Source organism: Cladophialophora carrionii, assembly GCF_000365165.1.
Source record: "Cladophialophora carrionii CBS 160.54 unplaced genomic scaffold supercont1.10, whole genome shotgun sequence".
Lineage (NCBI taxonomy): Eukaryota > Fungi > Ascomycota > Eurotiomycetes > Chaetothyriales > Herpotrichiellaceae > Cladophialophora > Cladophialophora carrionii.
The window spans coordinates 358,256-376,887 of NW_008481817.1; the positions used below are offsets into that span (position 1 = coordinate 358,256).

At 54.8% G+C, this 18,632-nt stretch overlaps 6 protein-coding genes across 6 annotated transcripts; 1 reads left to right on the forward strand and 5 right to left on the reverse strand.

Annotated features, from left to right (window-relative positions):
• Nucleotides 1-974: 974 nt before the first annotated feature.
• G647_09602 (uncharacterized protein) lies at nucleotides 975-2,580 on the forward strand (the record flags this gene model as incomplete). The annotated part of the gene is made up of 2 exons (XM_008725596.1): nucleotides 975-2,194; nucleotides 2,250-2,580. 2 exons carry the CDS (start codon nucleotides 975-977, stop codon nucleotides 2,578-2,580), a joined length of 1,551 nt encoding a protein of 516 aa, XP_008723818.1.
• Nucleotides 2,581-4,051: 1,471 nt separating this feature from the next.
• Nucleotides 4,052-4,549, reverse strand: G647_09603 (uncharacterized protein; the record flags this gene model as incomplete). Its single annotated transcript, XM_008725597.1, has 1 exon — nucleotides 4,052-4,549. The coding sequence occupies one exon, from the start codon at nucleotides 4,547-4,549 to the stop codon at nucleotides 4,052-4,054; it is 498 nt and encodes a 165-aa protein (XP_008723819.1).
• A 535-nt stretch (nucleotides 4,550-5,084) lies between these two features.
• G647_09604 (uncharacterized protein) lies at nucleotides 5,085-9,125 on the reverse strand (the record flags this gene model as incomplete). The annotated part of the gene is made up of 2 exons (XM_008725598.1): nucleotides 5,085-9,006; nucleotides 9,076-9,125. 2 exons carry the CDS (start codon nucleotides 9,123-9,125, stop codon nucleotides 5,085-5,087), a joined length of 3,972 nt encoding a protein of 1,323 aa, XP_008723820.1.
• Nucleotides 9,126-10,068: 943 nt separating this feature from the next.
• Nucleotides 10,069-11,644, reverse strand: G647_09605 (uncharacterized protein; the record flags this gene model as incomplete). The annotated part of the gene is made up of 2 exons (XM_008725599.1): nucleotides 10,069-11,459; nucleotides 11,512-11,644. The coding sequence occupies 2 exons, from the start codon at nucleotides 11,642-11,644 to the stop codon at nucleotides 10,069-10,071; spliced, it is 1,524 nt and encodes a 507-aa protein (XP_008723821.1).
• A 947-nt stretch (nucleotides 11,645-12,591) lies between these two features.
• On the reverse strand, nucleotides 12,592-13,139 carry G647_09606 (uncharacterized protein; the record flags this gene model as incomplete). The annotated part of the gene is made up of 3 exons (XM_008725600.1): nucleotides 12,592-12,677; nucleotides 12,815-12,967; nucleotides 13,076-13,139. The coding sequence occupies 3 exons, from the start codon at nucleotides 13,137-13,139 to the stop codon at nucleotides 12,592-12,594; spliced, it is 303 nt and encodes a 100-aa protein (XP_008723822.1).
• A 1,252-nt stretch (nucleotides 13,140-14,391) lies between these two features.
• On the reverse strand, nucleotides 14,392-18,465 carry G647_09607 (uncharacterized protein; the record flags this gene model as incomplete). The annotated part of the gene is made up of 1 exon (XM_008725601.1): nucleotides 14,392-18,465. One exon carries the CDS (start codon nucleotides 18,463-18,465, stop codon nucleotides 14,392-14,394), a length of 4,074 nt encoding a protein of 1,357 aa, XP_008723823.1.
• Nucleotides 18,466-18,632: the final 167 nt, after the last annotated feature.

Below are 18,632 nucleotides of genomic sequence, written 5' to 3' on the forward strand. Positions count from 1 at the left end.
GGTAACGAGGGAGCTTGTTCGACCCTCGTCTCGGTGTCTTCCTCTTCCTCCTTACATGTCGCAGTGAGATTCGAGCGTGGAGCCTCACGACCGAGGCAGGTCAGAGGCAGGCCAAAGGCAGGCCAGAGGCAGCGGGCTGGATGCAACGATGGCAGACGAGATCTTGATGAGACGTTGTGTTGGCGGCTTGTAAGAGGCGTGAACAGGGTCGCATCTGAGCAGCGGGTGAATGCAACGTCAAGGCGGAGAGAAAATGCGACACTGCAATCTTGGGCTATCTCGGTCACGTGCGCCTCTCCAGTCTTCGCTCCCGCCTCTGCACAGAACTCCATCAGGAAGCGTGTCCGCTATCTCACTCCCTGGTCAGCGTGGAATCTGGAGAAGGGACATGCACACGCTCAGTGGCTCAGTGGCTAGCTATCGTGTGCTTCACCCGCTCGCCTTGTCTCCGATGCTCCTGTTGCTGCACTTCGGCGCGACAATGCTACGGCTCTATCTCTCGATCGCGTGCGGCATTCGACCAGCTGATATTCGAGGTCACTCGTGCTGTAACCGTGGCCTAGCGTGCGAGGTTTCGATCGCGGTCTCGTCCATACCACCTCCTGACGGTCCTTGTTGCAACCAGCCAGAGACTGCGTAGTTGTATATCACTCCTCTCGTCGCCCTGCAGTCGTCGGTCGTCGGTCGTCAGTCGTCTCCAGAGTCTTCCCTCCCCCAGTGACCAGTGCACGCGACAGCCCAAGCTTCAGGACTGCGAGCCCAAGCTCCACTAGGAAGCAGCCCCGAGACTCCGCAAAGTTACTTGACCTGCGCCGCGACTGGGTGGTGAGAAAGTCATCTCCGCCCGCCGCTACGCCGCCCACTACCACTTCGCGTTACCCACCTTAAATCTAGAGCCTCACTACCGGGCAGCTCACACCTTTCTCACCCTCCTCTCCCTTCTCTTTTTCTCCTTGCCCAACGACCCGTCTGCCATGTCCGACATCTCCAACGAGAAGATGGCGGCCACCGAGAAGACGACCGGGACAGACTCGCCGCCGCCCGAGATCCATGGCGAAGACGTCCACCACCAAGAGGGCCCGGCGTGGATGTACCGCAAACTGAAGCTGGGACCCGTCACGTTGCCCAACTACGCGTCGCCGCCGTTCCAAATCGTCTTCGTCGCGCTCGTGTGCTTCCTGTGCCCGGGCATGTTCAACGCCGTCAACGGCCTGGGCGCGGCCGGCCAAGTCGGCGCACACGACATCAACAACGCCAACACGGCCGTCTACTCGACCTTCTCCATCGTGGGCTTCTTCGCCGGCAGCATCGCCAACCGGATCGGTCTGCGCCTGACGTTGGGCCTCGGCGGATTCGGGTATGCGCTGTACATCGCCTCGATCCTGTCGTACAACCACAACCAGAACGCCGGCTTCTTGATCTTCGCGGGCTCGCTGCTCGGCGTGTGCGCGGGCCTGCTGTGGACCGCCCAGGGCGCCGTCATGATGGCCTACCCGCCCGAGGGCTCCAAGGGCAAGTACATCGCGGCCTTTTGGGGCATCTTCAACCTCGGGGCCGTCATCGGCGCGCTGATCCCGCTGGGCCAGAACCTGCACTCGACCACGGACAAGGTGCAGGACGGCACGTACATTGCCTTTATCGTGCTCATGGCCGTGGGCTTCGTGCTGGCCGGCTTCCTGTGCAACCCGCACTTTGTGCGCCGCAGCGACGGCTCGCGCGTCATCATGATGAAGAACCCGACGTGGAAGTCGGAGATCAAGGGCATGTTCCAGGTGCTGTTCACCGACTGGTACATCGTGCTGATGTTCCCCATGTTCTTCGCCTCCAACTGGTTCTACACCTACCACTTCCAGGACGTCAACCTGCCCATGTTCAACATCCGCACCCGCGCCCTCAACAACGTGCTGTACTACCTGGCCCAGATCATCGGCGCCTGGATCTTCGGCTTCCTCCTCGACACCACCTACCTGCGCCGCACCACCCGCGCCAAGGTCGTCATGGTCGCACTTTTCGTCCTCACCTTTGTCATCTGGGGCGGCGGCTACGACTTCCAGAAGGGATACACCCGCGAGAGCACGCTGGGAGACGACAACTTTGTGCCCAAGGATTTCACCGATCCAGGCTACGTCGGCCCGATGTTCCTGTACATGTTCTACGGAGCTTACGACTCTGTGTGGCAGACGACGAGTTATTGGTGAGTTTTTGGTATCTCTCTCTGCATCTGTCTCTGACTAACACACCATATGTAGGCTAATGGGCGCCCTCACCAACAACGGCCGTAAACTCGCCTGCTTCACGGGCTTCTACAAAGGCATCCAATCCGCCGGCGGGGCCATCTCGCCGCAACTCGACGCCAACCTCGTGTCCTTCATGGCCCAGTTCGCCACAAACTGGGGCCTGCTCGCGGGCTCGCTCGTCATCGCCTCGCCCGTCATCTGGCTCAAGGTCAAAGACACGACCGACATTGACGAGGACTTGAAGTTCACCGACGAGACGAGGGCCGACGTGCTCCCTCCCACGCCTGCGGGTGCTGTCCCTGCCGCCGAGGTCGGCATGGCGGAGCGGACGGAGAAGTTGTGACGCTGGGCGTTGTCGTTCCCGTTCATTTTCCGATTCCCAGTTTTGGTTGGTTCCACGTTCCACTCCGTTCAAGTCGTGGTCGTGGTCGTGGTCGTGTTTGCCGGTATGAACCGAGGCGGGGAGGTGTGCGAGTATGTAGGAAGTGACCGCGTGGTGCCGGCAGTGAAAACGATAATAGTACACAATAATGATCACCGAGGAGACGCGGATACCTGCATGCGTGACTGCCTGTCTATTACCTCCTCTCTTCCAGTCCCCGTCTGATTCCTCCCCTCTTCCGATCCCATGCTGTCGTGTGCCTTCGCAACGAGTAAGAAAGAGAGAGCAGGAGCGTCGACGATCCCGTTGCTGCCCCTTGCCTAATGAAACGGTACTAAGGTAACAGGAGAGATTCAGCGGGTTGGGATGACGTGCCTGCATTACGGAAACGGACCCACGACGTCGCAGAGGGGTTGAATTCACGGACTTACAGTACAGTATCACGCCGCGCAAAGTCGCAAAGAAGAAAAAAAGACACATTCTACTCCGTACACTCCCGGCACCCCTCGAAACATCGCGTCCCCTGCGCGCCAGGGAGTTGAAGCTGAGGTCACAATTGAGCGGTATTTCCTTTTTGACGTCCACAAAGGTACCCAGTAGGTACATGATACATGATACCTTGACCGAATACCTGGTACTATACCAGCTACCATTGCCAGATAGCAGATACCATTGCCAAATAGCAGGTACCATTGCCAAATAGCAGATACCATTGCCAAATAGCAGATACCATTGCCAAATAGCAGATACCATACGGAATGCCTAATACAACATCAGATACCCGATACCACGGTGAGTCTAGGGCTATGCTGGATGCTGATACTTGTACTGATGCTGACGCTAATGTATGTACCTCGTACTCTTCAATCACGACAAATGTCACCTGGCCTGCTCTATCTTGACTGACTTCTCTTGTCCTGACTTCTCTCGTCCTGACTAACTTTTCTCGTCCTGACTAACTTTTCTCGTCCTGACTTACTTCTCTCGTCCTGTGCTGTCCCGCCTTGGTCAACATGTCCGCCCCTTCTGGAGGCACTTACTTCAACGCCCTCCTCGTCTCTCCACCAGAGTACCTAGGTGGGTAGGTAGGTATGTCCTGCTGCGTGGACTCCGTCTGATAGGCATGGGGCAAGTACCTAGTCAGGATCGCAGCAAGGAGACAAGAATTGATTCGCACGAGTGACTTCAGGTGATTTGACCTCATTCATACTCAGAATAAGCATTCTGTCTTGCCGTCTACGTAGTCGGACTTGGCATTATCTCGTCCGGCTCAACACGTCGTTGGACTGAGCTCTATCTGGCCTGCGGCGGACATGCAATTCACTCGTCAGCTCCATGATACCGCGCACCTGGCCATATGTATGCACTTCAATCACATTATAACCAGTAACCACCCGTACATTGATAGTGTAGCTCGCTTGAGCGAGCGTAATCAAAGCGCGATAGGGCCGAGTTCCTGCGACTCCTGTCGTTCGTCCAAATCAGAGTCATCTTCGTCTTCGTCTTCGTCTTCGACCTTCGCCGCGTCCGCCTTCAAGCGCTTCCTTACCGCTTCCACTTGACCCAATTGCTCGTCGACCACCTGTTGTGCACGTCTCTTACGTCGATCGTTAGGCGCCCCGCATGCCGTTTCGATCGCTGCCTCGCACTCGCTCACTTTCGTCAGAGCAAGCTGTAGTTCTTCCTTGAGGAGACTCAGAGTATTCCTTCGTCGAATCTCGGTCACTCGCTCCATGAATCGCTTGCTGCCGGCGGCGATATTACCTCTGTTCAACATCACAATCTTAGCTTTGTCTAGGGTTTGAGTTGTCGAGATATCGTCGAGAAGTTGATTGAAGGCCTGTTTCGTGTGTGGTTCAGTCCGGTCCGCTGAGGTTGCAGCTCCAACTAGCTCCTCGATTAGAGCAGGAAAACGAGTTCCACAGTTCATCGCTGGGAGGCTGGACATGTTCCTGAGTATACGACTTGATCAATTCCACACAATCAATACCCACGGGCCGCTTCGGGCTCACCCAGTTTGCTTGAGACTTGGAGGTGGCTGCTTTCTGCGACCAGCTTTGCTTGTCATGACCATCTGTAGCCTGGCAGGGCGACCTTTGTTTGGGCGCTTGGAGAATGGCCAGCGTGGTGAGACCAGAAAGAATGTTTGCTCGCGAACAGGGCAGAGGTCAAGAGAGTTTGAGGTGAGGGTGAAAGAGAAATCAAGTCGTCTTGAACCGGGACGTGCCCCCCAAGAACAAATTCCACCGATCGAAGGCGGGACCCAGAAATGCAGCTGAGACGCTGTCACCGTTCAAGATTTAGGATGGCCCAGATTCTTCGAAGCGAATTCAACTCCTCTCCAGTTCCCGAGGGCATGGAGACTCTGAAGAGTAAGCCAAGGAGGACACAATCGACCTCATTTCAAAGTCCTTCTTGTCTTACTTCTCCTTCACTTGTGTCCACTACCGGCTTCCCTCGTCCGTTCACGAGTCATCCTCCTGGCTGTCTCGACTCCTTGTCGTAGCCAATGCCACCTGTTCCGCGACACCTCCCGCATTTCCCGCATTTCCCGCACCCCCAGATCTCGTTTGTGGTTTTCGCGTTTCGTCGATCTTCTCATCCAGGGAAAGACCTAGAGCAGCCGCTGTGCCCGGTGCCGTGATAGATCCCGGCTCCAGCTCCGGGCCTACTTCAACATCGCTCGATGCGTTGTGTCTGGGCGTATTCGTCCCTGCAGAGGAATGCGAAAGGGGCTCCAATTCAGCGGGTTCTGCCGACAGAGGCATATCTGATCCAGTAATCATGTGTTCCTCGGACTCTTTCCCTTTGCCCTTGTCCTTGGGTTTGCTCAGCTTGGTACTGTTCGGACTCTCCGTGAGGGGACCGTTGGAAATCTTCTCTACTGGTGTCCTTCCAGACTCCGAGTCACTGGGGGCCGACTCGACGTCAAAGTCGATGTTGAACTTCCGATTGAGTTCACCTCTGTACCTCGCTCTCCGTATCTCCTGCAACAGCCCGTCTTCGTCCTCGTCCTCGGCGCCGTCATCGCTGCCCTCGAAGAAGCGGTCGCTCCACCGTGCACTGTCTTGTCTCGCGAGTCTTGACAGCGCCGCCCGACCTGAGTTCATGCTGCTATAGCTCTCACCCGTGGCACTAACTCGGGATACAAGCTCCGAGACATCGTCTCTTGCCTCACGAGCCTCGGAATCGGTACGCTTCGTCCGCCCTGCTGTAGCCGCCCTTGGGCTTTCATGCATTTTCCATTTCGTACTCAGCTTCTGGAAGTCGGTCTGCAGAGTCTCGACTTCTTGGGGACTGGACTCTTCAATCCTGATGTTGTCGGTGGTGTTAGCCCTATTGCTGTCGATGGCATTGCCTTCTTCCTTCACGTCGGGCAGCTCTCTCTGCCCACGAACACTCTCACCTCCCCGCTCACCACCAGTGAGGGGCTCCTCCTGTGCAATCGCCCTTTCAACGTTCTCTTCATCTTCGTCTCTCGTTCTCGCGGCTGCTGTATAGGCAAAATGCGTGTCGCACAGGTGCCGGACGACAGGCCAACCGTAGGCATTGGCAAACATGCGCCGCACAACCAGGTTATTGTGCGCGTCCGGTTCGAGCCGCACTAGCACCTTTCGCCATGACAGATCCTTGTGGTAAGCTCGAGCAATCTTCTCCTCGATCTTCATGGTGCCGACGTCTTGGGTTTGAGATTGACCGTGATCTGGTTTCACTTGCGAAGGTGGTGTAGGGTGATTGGCTGAAGCCGGACGGGCGAATTCAGGAGATGCCGGACCCAGTGAAAGCTGTGACGAAGAAGCTGCTTGAGCTGCAAGATTGGACGTGGAACGCCTAATTCCGAATGTCCGTTGGCGTTTAGCTGGCGGTGGTGGAATGTCTCCGGGATGGTAGACTCGATCGTGAAATATTGTCCTCGGTCGAGCGGCAGGGTCAAGTATAAAGTCCTTGGGTGGCAATGGTGGGTTAAGCAGATCCCCTGCTGACTCAAAGAACGTCGTCTTGGGAGGTGCTTCAACTTCCGCGTTGCCATCATCCCTAGAATCATTGCCGAATAGCGATGCTCCTCGGACAAGGGCTTTGCCAGCAGCACTGCCCGTGCCCCCATCTTGGGAATTTTCTCTTGAAGGCTCTTCGGATTCGGATTCTCCTTGTTGATAAGACATTATTTGACCTCTCCTGTAGATCTTCTGTGTCCTCTTGGGACTTCGAGAAGGGCTGCCTGGAGGTGTTTTTGGCCGCCCTGCATGTGGCCTGAAGAAATTCAAAACTTCCGTCCATAGGTTCGGTGCCGACGTTGCATCTGCACTCGATTGGACATCTGTGCGTCCTGCGACAGCGCTTTCGTTCTTCTCCACGGACTGGTTGTCTTCGGGTTCCGATGCTCGCTGATCGTGATCGAAGCCTTCACTGGTCTCCGCCTGGGGAACCTTTGATTCAGGATCCGAAGGCGACTTCCCAGACTTGCCGACGTCGTCGCCGCTGTCGCTGAACAGGTTTTGCCATGTCAAGGTCTTCCTCGAGTCGCTGGCATTGTGTCCCAGCATTTCCGCCCAACCCCATCCGACCATCGTGCCCACGAGACCGCTCTCTCGTCTCGCTTTTTCCACGCGACCAAGGCCCCGCCAGTCCAAGAAAAGCAGACAGGAGGTTCTCAATGGCACAATACCGTCGTTGACCACATTGGAATAGACAGTGCGGTTGCGAAACTTCTTCAGCGCCACATGTGCTGGTCCAGTGGGGAGTATCCTGAGGAGAGGCTTCGCTGCAGGGTCGGAGTCTTTGTCTGGTGTTTTCTTGTTGGCTTCGTTTGTGAACCCAGCAACCATGGCCCCCCAACCGCTTTTTGCTAATGTCGGCGCTCTCCACGTGAGACCGAGATCTTGACCGGTCCGTCCTACAAGTCCAAAGTCTAAGGCGAACTTCACGTAGACGGGGTTCTCATTGCTCAGCCCTAGAAAAGGAGAAGCCATGGCGACGAAATTGATTGGCTTGATGAGGTCGAAGAACTCCGGTGAGTGCTTCTGGATATAGGCTATAGCGTAGGTCTGGATCAGGCCACCCAAGGAGTGCGCAATGAAGCTGATAGATGTGATGCGGTAAGGGAGATTATGAGACCGGTGGTTCTCGTCCTTGATGATGCTGCTGTTCTTGTGTGCCGGCTGGGTACTGCCATGGTCTTGTGGACCTGGTGTCTTCGACATGGGGGCGGATAGCGATTTCGACAGAGATTTGTTCATGGAGGATTTGACCGGCAGGTATGGCTGATCCGGGTAGGTGATAGAGAGGACGTATTTCGCGAACCGCTTGCCCAGGTATTGGATCCCCTTCTCGGTTTTGACCGTGTTGCCAGTAAATCCTCGCACGTACACCTCTTCCTCATCTTCCTCTTCTGCGTCCTCTTCTTTGTCATCTTCTGTCGACGTGCTCGGACCCGGAGTGTTTCCACCAGTGTCACCTAGGAGGGCTGTGTCTGGCACGGACTTGGACCTCTGGTCAACTGCTGTTCGGCCAAAGTCATTCTCTCGTGCCATACGTCTCGTCCTCAACTCTTCCCGCCGTTTCTTGGCGTCTTCTTTTGCCTGCCTCGCTGCACTGTCAATGCTCTCCTTCATGAAAAGCATATCCGCGCCGACGTTACTGTGAATACCATGCGTCAGGAGAACCAAGTGGATCTTCTTCTGGGTCTTCTGCTTCTTCTCCGGTTTCGCGCCCGCGTCTCGCTTGTCACCGTGCTGCGGGCCTTGCTCTATAGCCACGTGGGACCGACCCTCGTCGTCCGTCTCCCATTCTGGAAATGGAGGGGTGTTCCAGAGGCTTTCGGTATCATCCACGACCAGCCTGATTGCCTTGGAGAAGACGCCCCTGTGATGCGCCGGCGTAGACTTTGAACGGCCCTTCTGGTGATCTTCGAGCTTGCCCGGAGCGCCCTGCCCGGATCCGATGACACCGTGAAATCCCAGATCCACCGACCTCTCATCTCGTCCCACCAGAAGCTCGTACTCGACGCTCGCTGTCTTGGAGAATATAATCTGCGAAGCGACCTCTATTATCCAGGTGAAGGATTTCCTCTCGCCTCCACCCTTGAGCCGGTTGTCGGTGCTGTATCTCTGGGCATCCTCCCTCACTTCCTCCGGCACGGTCAGCTTCGCCGTCCAATGTCCTCCCGCTTTCAGTTGTGGTTCAAAGGCTGGCGCTCCCTCGGTATGCACAGTCTCGTGTTTTCGGAACGGGTCGAAGGTAGATGGGTAGCACGCGACATAGAGCGTGTACGGGCCATGCAGGTATGCCGCGCGGAGTGGTGCGGCGACCGTATTCTTGATCTTGACATGGAGGTGGCTTGGAGGAGGGAGGATGCGGTCGAGGCTGGGAGTGTAGGTCACGGTGTATCTGCAGATGGCCCCGCCCTCGATCAGTACACAGAAAGCGATGGGCTTTAAAGGAGTTGATTTTCCTCACCTTACGACCTCACCGACCTTCACGGCGCCGGTTTGGTGGATGAGCAGCATATTCCGGGACCATCCGCATGCTCGGGCTGTATGAGATAGCGTTCAGATTCGAGACATGTTCGAGGTCCTTGCTGCGGTACAATGCTGCAGTACATGTCACTCCAGCCGCACGATAGAGATCACCGGGTCGAGGGCACATGAACCCCTTCTCTCGCGTGCATAAGGCTGGTCAGGTAGCGCACACAGTACGGAGTACGGTGAGTACACAGGATGGGCGCGGCAGGCGCGCCATTTCTTCGGCTGAGGCACAATTTATGACATAATAACCCATCTCGAAAATCCCGTCTGTCTGTGTACTCCATACCTAATTACCTAGGTAGCAATTGTGTCCCAAGCCATTTTCAGTTAGTGATTTCTCATGGAGCTACGGGGGCAATGCACAAATGCCATCGCGATCACTAAGGGATGCAAGTACGGAGTACCGGATCACCTCTTCCCGCCTTTGCAGGAGAGCTGTTGTGCCAGCTTGGGAATCGATACACAAACAGTTTTCCAGATGAAGTAGCAAACTCTATATATTGCGAAGTCTAAAATAAAGTATAGATATTCAGGCCCATCCTAGTCGTCAATTCACCTTTAAGAACACGCTCTTCAGCTATTCGGTGTGCACTGTATTCGGTACGAGTACCCGCAATGGACCCGCGCATGACGTTTCTCTATCTGCCTCGAACTCCGACCTCCATCAGAGGAGCGATTTTTGTCTGAAGAAGATCGATTTTTGTCTGAAGGAGATCGATTTGACTTGAGGAAGAGCAAATGCCTGCATCTGATACATCTGTATATCTGATACAACTCGTCTTCCCCTGATGCATTGTCCAAGGCTCTAACCTCTCCTGTTATTTACTGATGGTCGTTCCCACTTGGAGCATTGTACAGTACACAAAATCCCGGGCCAATGCTGCTGTTATGCCTGCTGCCAAACTCCACAGTATAATAGAACAAATCACAGTCTTGCCTTCAGCATCTCGTTCGGAGTAATCAGTGGATCGTAAGCTCGGATGCCAAGTGTATCTTGGGGAACGATGGCCGTGTGGGTTCTCAACCCGGCGGTATCAACCATGTCGGGCGTCAGGTCTTCGACCTTGGACGCACCAATGAGGCGCATGTTCATCACCATCTCATCCTTCAGGAGCTGCATTGCGCGGTCCACCCCGGGCAGACCGTAAGCCGACATGGCGAAGAGGAAAGGTCGACCAATACCCACACCTTTGGCACCCAGACACAACGCCTTGATGATATCCGTGGCGCGGCGGACACCTCCGTCGATGAAGATTTCGATCTTGTCTTGCAAGCCCCGTTCCCGGAGAACAGGCATGACCTCGGAAAGAACCTCGATGCCAGAGCGGGCAAAGTCCAGCTGGCGACCGCCATGGTTGGAAAGGACAACGCCGTGCACGCCGGCCTCGATGGCTTTGAGGACGTCCTCTACCCGTTGGACACCCTTGAGGATGATGGGCATCTTGGTGATGCTCAAAAACCAGGGAATATCTTTCCAGCTCAGGCTGGGGTCGATGAAGCTGGAAATGGCTCTGGCGGCACCTTGTGATCGGTCAACGTTCTCGCCACTCGTGTTCTGGACGTTGGAGCCGGTGTCGTCAAACTTGCTGCGCATATCCTTTTCTCTTCGGCCGAGCTGGGGAGCATCGACCGTGATGAAGAGGCCTTTGCAGCCTCGAGACTCGGCATGCTGCACGATCTTCTTCGTGATCGCGCGGTCTTTGTTGACGTACAGTTGCAGCCATTGACATTGGTCGCCTTCCTTGGCATCGCAAATCTCGTCGAAACTGCACGAGGCCAGAGTCGGGATCATCTGGATGACATTGTGCTTCCTTGCACCTCGCGTGAGGACGACCTCACCCTCTGGGTTCCCTAGTTTGCCCAGCGCGGTGGCTGTGACATAGAAGGGGATGTCACACTTCGTGCCAAGCATGGTTGTACTGATGTCTACGTTCTCAACATCAACGAGGACCCTTGGCCTGAACCAGATCTTGTGAAAGGCTGAATGGTTTTCCCGCATGGTGATTTCGTCATCGGCACCAGAGCTGTAATAAGCCCACGCGGGCTTCTTCATGACGTTTCTGGCGACACTCTCGAAATCCATCAAGTTGTAGCATGCTTCCAGGGGTGGCATGTTCTTGATGCGCTCCTGCCTTGCCTTCTCTTCAGGGCTCTCCTCCTTCTCTTCTTGCTGGACCGTCTCCATGTTCACAGCTCCCAAATGTTTCTCCTTCGGCAGGTACTTGTCCAAAGTATCTGGGGGGTGAATGGGGTCGAATTCCTCAGTAGCATCTTTGCCCGCGTACTTCAGGATGATCTTGGGACCGCCCGGATGCTCTAAACCGGCGTCAGTGAGCTTCGACGCGGAACGTGGAAGGTCGGGGCAAACCTGGCAGAAATTCGGTCACATCGTACGCTTTGCCGTGTACAATGACCCAACACGATTCTCGTGAGTTGTGCTTTGCCACTTCCTCGCCAGTCAGGGTGCCGACGTCTGGCCTTTCACCTTCGTCGTGGTTCATGTTGGATCGGTCCGGTCGGCGAGCAGAGGCTGTCGTTCCACGTCGGGGTCAGGGCGTCGGGGTACCTCAGCGCGGGAGGCAGGTGAGAGGAAGACGATGCCAAAAGCGAGGACAACGAGAAGGCCAAAGAGAAGTATAAATGCTGGAGCGAAGCTCTGAAAGTCGCTATGTCGGAGCAGGGACTTTCTTGTCTGGGACTGAGAGTGATCCATATGACCGGCGGTTGATTGGCGGGTTCACAACGATCGATTGCAATTGTGTTGCGGGGAAAACATCGAGTCGGTCATGACGCCGTGGTCTTCACGCCGCGCGCCGCCACTGACGACCAGGAGCTTGGCATGGCAGTCGCACGATCTCACTGACCGAGGAAGCACGAGGACGACATGCGCATTGCCGATGTCTCCGTCCTGTCAGGGGCTTTCTCTGTGTACGGCACGAGTGGGGCTAAGCCACTTCTGAATGGGTATTACATACATATCATTGCAGCATTATCATACTCTGGGTAAACTGATACTCTACCTCGATGAGTGTCACTACTGCCACCTATCCATTGCGAGCGAGGTTACGTAGATACAGTGACAAGGGAGGTGATTTCAGGTACAGCAGAGTTGAAGAACACCTGACGTCGCTGAGAGATCGTGTAGGTTTGGCAGATCCATAAGTGAGCGCAGATAGAGGTGTGGACGAGAGGAGACGAATCGAGCCCGGTTTGCAGAGAGCATAGTTACAACTACAGTAGTTCGCCGAGGGTAGATAAAGACCAAGGCACAAGACACGGTCTCTGTATCTCGATATAGAACCCTCGCTTGCTCCGCTACGCTTGGTACGTGGCCCTTTTCTTCACGCCGCATCGCGCTTCGCCAACACAGACCATTAAGTCCTCTGCTCCTGAAGTGGCCGTCTCGACGAAGTGCGTTTGGTTGCAACAACGTCTCCTTGCGGGCAAGTCACGCAGCCTTGCCCTTTGGTTGGACGAGCCCGTGAAGGACCTGGCGTTTGACTCGAATGAAGGCGTCGATGCCCATGAGGCAGGCTGCAGTAGAGGGGAATCAAAGTCAGCCACCGCTCAAGCCACGAGGCACGCAATCATCCTACAGGCAGTCGAGGACATCCGATCATCGCATCCAGCGCAAGACGACGTGGACGTGGAAGGTGTCGGGTCAGACTTACCGAGTATGAGATACGGGACATAAAGGCTGTATAGGTCGTTCTTCTGCGCCGAAGTGTACGTCTTCCAGGAAGAGATATCCGCAAGGCAGGTGAGCGTCGTGATGGCGACTTCTAGTGCGAAGACGAGGAGATTGAGTGGGACGAGGGGGTGTTCTGTCCGGCGGGAGCGAGTCGATGTTAATATGACGGAGTGAATTGGAAGAGAAGGGAAAGGGGGCTCTATCAAAGGCACTTATGAACCAGCGTTGGTCTCAGACTCACCATTCCATAATCCCCACCCCAACCACAGACTGACAGGTACATGGTACACAAGCTCAAGCCACATGTAGACCGTGAACCAAGCTGGCGGAGACGTGAAGAATTGATCCTGGAACCGTTCGAGGTGATAGGAGACCAGCGTGCGAGAGAGCGGTGTGACCAGGAAGGAAGGGAGGATGGAAGAGAGGTCGATCACTAAGGGAGAGTTAGCCGTGTGTTGAGCTGCAGCTCGCAGTCGAGACGGTGTGAGCAGAACGGAGAGAGCACACACAACACTGGCCGCGCAACGATGTGAAGTCGGGCCCGAGTCGAGGTAGATCAAGGGGAGAGGGAGGGAAGAGACAAAGACAGACAGAGTGTAGCAAAAGTGAGAGTCAGGTCCCTTTTCAGTCGCCCGGGCTTCCCAGCTTATGCCGGGGATCACCTCTATGTCCTCTCCAGAACAACTCATCGACTCATTCCTCTATGACAAACGTAGCTCTGGCATGGTCGTTGCGGTACTCTTACCCAAGTCTTCCAAGCCAAGCGTCACAAAAGTACCATCCCGCATCATAAAGCCAAAACCGGGAACCCAGGCCAGAAGGAACACATACGCAAGCAGGAAGCGAAAACCATCTCACTCACAAAACATAATCGGCACGTGCACGATAAAGAACACGAGGTACAGAATATCCAGCTTCCTTGCCGTCAGGGGCCGACGTGGTCCCTTAGAAGTCGAGGTCGTCATCGCGGTACGTGCTGTGCTGTGTTGTGGGATGGGAGCTGAGCACGGGTATCAAGTCCAGCGTGTTGCGTGTTGGCAACCGTAAGGAGGTGTTCGAATTCAAGGGATCTGAAGTAGAGGTTCATCAGGCACCGGTGTAGACGGACATGCTCTGAAGAAAGTCGAGGAGAGAAGTCGGTAAGACTCTCGATGTTAGGAGCTGGCACAACAAAGAAGTAACCTTTCCTGGTGGGGACGTTTCCGGCCGCCTACATATCCAGAGACATGACCATCTTCAGGCTGTTGTCTTCGAAGGGACCTATCAAGACTGTTTCGCAAGGCCGGGATGATATTATGGCCACGGCAGTCAAGGGAGACGTCCATATATATGCTTGAATCCCGTATGACTGACGGCCTTGTCGCGTCAGCCTTGCATGCAGCGGCCGCTTGATCACAGGGTCACAACACCAGCACAGGAGCATCAACTGGCGATTTTGACGATTCATTGAGATTGTTCGGCCGCTGAGTGTGCTACATCCAATATGCCGGTGGCTTCACATGCTCCGATCGCGTGTTCGTACATTGCTACGCTATTTCCACTTCTTGTCCCTCCTTTTCACCCGAGGAACTGTGCAACCCTCTGAACCACCTCCCTGGCCAACCTTGTCGTCTCCTCGTCCAATCCTGCAGCATGTCCCTGCTGCAATATGGCTTCCATTGTTTCCTGGACCCTGCTTGCTGAGGCCTCACTGCCAAAGATTACGGTGCCTGCCCTCGTCGACTCATGAAACCACTTGCCCACCACGTACGCGAGGTCGCTGGCAATGTATTTCCGATTCGAGCCTACAAAGGGCGCCTCGCCCGAAAAGAATTTCATCTCTAGAATCTCGAAGAGACGTTCGCAGGGGACTTCAAGCGACAAGAAGATATCGACGACCCAGTGCGGGGGTGCGACATTGCGTTGATGTTCGAATGAGTATTTCTCCAGTATCGGCAGTAGAGTGTGCACAGGAAACGTCGTTTCAGAGACGCGCAACTTGCTTCCTAGACTTCTCACTTCCTCAGCAATGGCCTCAAAAGGTAGGCAAGACTGGTCTTGTTCCGTTTTGTCATGCACCGATTGGAGAAGCTGTTGCCATGTTTGCTTGATCTGTGCCGGGTCACGATGATCAGCGGTTTGGTAGATGAGGAGGCAAAGGTCATAATAACCGGCGTTATCGGCGTAGTTGTTGAACAAAGTGGTGATGTCCAGAATTTGGCCATTCACCTGGGCCAGGACTTCTTGTCTTCGGTCGTCTCCGAGCCGAGCGTCATCCTGTAAGCGTTGAAGGATTTCGTCTTGGATGGTTGCAATCTCGAGGAGCTCAGAGATTTCTTGCAATAATTGTTGCTTCATCTTGCGGTTGCCGCCGGGGGTGTATGTCGACGCATTAGCCCTCGCTCTGCTGAGGTATTCAATCCGCTTCTCCAGAGGAATTGGAAACGAACTTCTAGCAAGCTGCAGTTGGATTTTGGCCGCCTCAGAGAATTGGTTGGCCTGACCATAGTATTTCCACAGCATGTCCGCATAGAGGATATCTTCCGATGACCGCCGTTGCAGGTATGTGACAATGAACGGGGATTCTGTGGCGAGGAGGCGATCGTACCACTTCTGCTGCAGATACCAATCGTAGAGATTCGTCAAGAATGCCTCATCTTTCGAACGGCTGATCACATCATACGCCTCATTTCTTCTTGTGGCGGATATTGTAGGCTGGCCGTCGACGAAGCCAGGGCCCTGCTCCGCATTCTGGTCGACGGCCGCGATCACAGCATGAACAAGATCATAGCATTGGCTTCTGAGGTCGAACTTTGCTTTCCGCACGTCCGGGTCTGGTCGACCTTCAGCCATCCAGGACAGGGCTTCGTTGGCCTTGTCTTTCTCATGCGCGACCCGGAGCACAAGTTGTATTGCCCCAGCATAAAACTGCAGGGCAGTGTATTGTTTCGCAGCGGATTCCAGATAGTCATAAGGTAGAGAATGTGCCACTTGCTCGAAGAGCTTCAGACTTTCGTTGAGGAGGTTTCGCTGGACCTCTGAGTTCATCTCGGCCTCGGTGGCTCGTCTCAGCTGCTCCTGTGCTTTGAAAATCACAACATCGTCGGAGCTGCAGAAGCTTCCACATTTTCTGCGTAGAGCTTCAGCCACGGTCTCGACATTCGAACCTTTGGCTATATTTCGATTGACAATAGCCTTTACCAGTTCTTTGGCAAGTTCATAGCCCTTCTTTGTGGTGAAGAGTTCCTCGAAAGTCAACTTCAGCATTTCTGGTCTGGAAGCCTCAGGGAGCAAAGGCACTATCTCGGCCACTCTCTCCTCGAACAGAACCAGTACGAATGAGAGGCCTTCGATAGTATCAGACGTGAATTTAACCATCGCATGCAAGGCACGGTGTTCGCCTTTCAGAGCGATCTCGTCATCTTTGGTGCTTGTGCTGTTGAGATCATCAGGCCCGCTGAGGCCTTTGATGAAGCTTTTGTTTGTCTGGAAGAATCTCTGCAGAGCCGACAATGCTTCCTGGACATCTCTCAGTTTTTCCAAGGGTACAGCAGGCGTTATCGAGTAGCCAGCTGGGGTAGTCTTTTCTGAAGCGATCGCGTTCTTCCACGTCGATCTCAATATGCGCGAAAGGTAGAGAGCGATAGCTGCATGACGAGGCGACGGACGTACGGCGTCAATAAGAGGCATAGATCTATCGGTGATTGAGTTCTGGTTGATGCTTGGTTTTCCGCCGTGCTCAATGAACGCCTTGCGAGCGAGTTCGAGCACCTCTGGATCATTAATCCGAAGCATTTGAGCATTGCCCGTGTCTTCCATTCCTTGACCGCAAGCCACCGCGAGTGCTGTTGCAAGGGTCTCAGTTCTGCCGTACGTTCGGATGAAGTTGGTGATTTCGTGCTGGAACCCCTCTGGACCACCACCTATGCGAGTCAGCGACGCAAAGACATCAACTAAGCGCCGTCTTCTGATGACATGAATGCCTGTGTTCGTCAATATGGCAATTTCCGGAACCGGCTTGTCGAACTGTACGGCCAGATCGTTGCCAAATCCGATTGGGTTCGAAATCGGGGCAGAATATGGTGTGACCAAGCCTACGTCTTCTGCCCGGCTACGGAGCTCGAGCCACATGGCAGATTCGGAGGTTCGACTTGGTTGGCCAGGCTCGGAGCTTCGGAGCAGCCTGCCTGCGTCCGGAGCAGAGATGAACAAGTTATCAGAAGGCGAATCAGGTCGATTAGCCACAAAGCAGAAGAAGTACCCAGGCGGATATCGCGCGGCAAGACCAGTATACGTCAATGTCCTGATGGGTTGATGGACGTCTGCCGCCCCTCCAACCCCAAACCCGGTACTCTGCGATATGGGCGGGACCTTAACATGCTGTGCTTGCACACTGATTGGAGCACCAGAACGGGCTGGCGCGCCGTAACTGTAGCTTGTGGCACTCTTGGCGCTGAGATAGATCCGATATCCGGTCACCGTGGTAGCCACAAGATGATACCTCGATGCCTCAGAAGCCGGAATGGGTGATATCGACACGATCGTGGCTCGGTTGTTCAGGGTCTCGCTCTGGTTGATGATGTGGCCGATGTTGTCGTAGATCTCAGCAGCTGGCTTGGTGACCAGCAGCGGTAAACCGCCTTCGGGTTTGATGTGGAAGACGCGGATATTAGAGGCGGAAGAAAGTGTGTACAGCAGGTCTCTGCTGTCGTCAACCACAATTTGCTTCACGGACTCTTTCTGACCGCCGCTGAAACTGCTAAATGTCCAGGTCAAGGATTTGGTGGCACCACTTGTGTGACAGATCTTGGAACATTTGCTTGCAAACCACCGATCTTCTTGCTGGTATGTCAGCTCGTAGATATCATTGTCCGTGCGCCCACCAAAGAACATCCTTCCCGTCTTTTCAGAGGCGGCAATAACGCTGACGTCAAGGCCTTTGACCGAGACCGACATACCCGTCTGGAACAGCGAGAGACCAGCAGATGCGCCGCCAGTAGGATCCTTTCCCAGCCCCAGCAAGAATACATCCGCGGTTGTTGCGATGGCGATGATATTGGTGATGTGTGGTAAGAAGACGCCGGCACGAGGCTTTGCCAGCTTGACAGCGAGGATACTGTGCGGCTGCCCTTCAAAACCCAGGAGGTCTGGCTTCGACACCGTGTAATCCCAAATGTACAAGGCATTGTCAATCGTCGTCCATGCCATCCTCAATTCTGCGAATAGACCCATGCTCGTGGACAGCTGTGCATTATTGTATTGCTCAAATATCTCATCTGGGATTCTGTACGTGCCAGCCTTCTGGAACGGCGCCCATGTCGTGGAGGATTGGACTTCATAGTCGGCGGAGTAGCCCTGGGTAAGATAATTGTCGACCTCGGGGAACCGCGATTCCTGCAACAAGGACTCGTTGATTGCGCGTGCAGCTCGTTCGGCGGGTTCGAGGGCTTCGGGTTGTCGCATCGATGCCTGAGCCACAGTTCCTGCGGGAGTTGTCGTGACGAGGCTGGTTGAGGATTGAGATGGCACGAGCGAAGGGCGTGGAGGTGTTTGAAAGGACGAGGCAGTCGCCAGTGGAGGACGCGGCGCCGGAGTCTGAGGCCATATTCCTGGGACAGGCCGCACTGGCGTCTGCTGGACTACTGAGCCCATGTTTGGCGGAGGAGAGCTCGTCAGCGACTGGAGACTTAATTAATTTTGAGCAGGCATTGAACGCGGCAGCGCCGCGGTAAGGCGCGAAGAGAAGCTGTAACTTTTGGCACAGAATGGCAAGCGATCGACTTGTAGGTGAGAAGAAGATCGAGGTTCTCGGCCCCAGT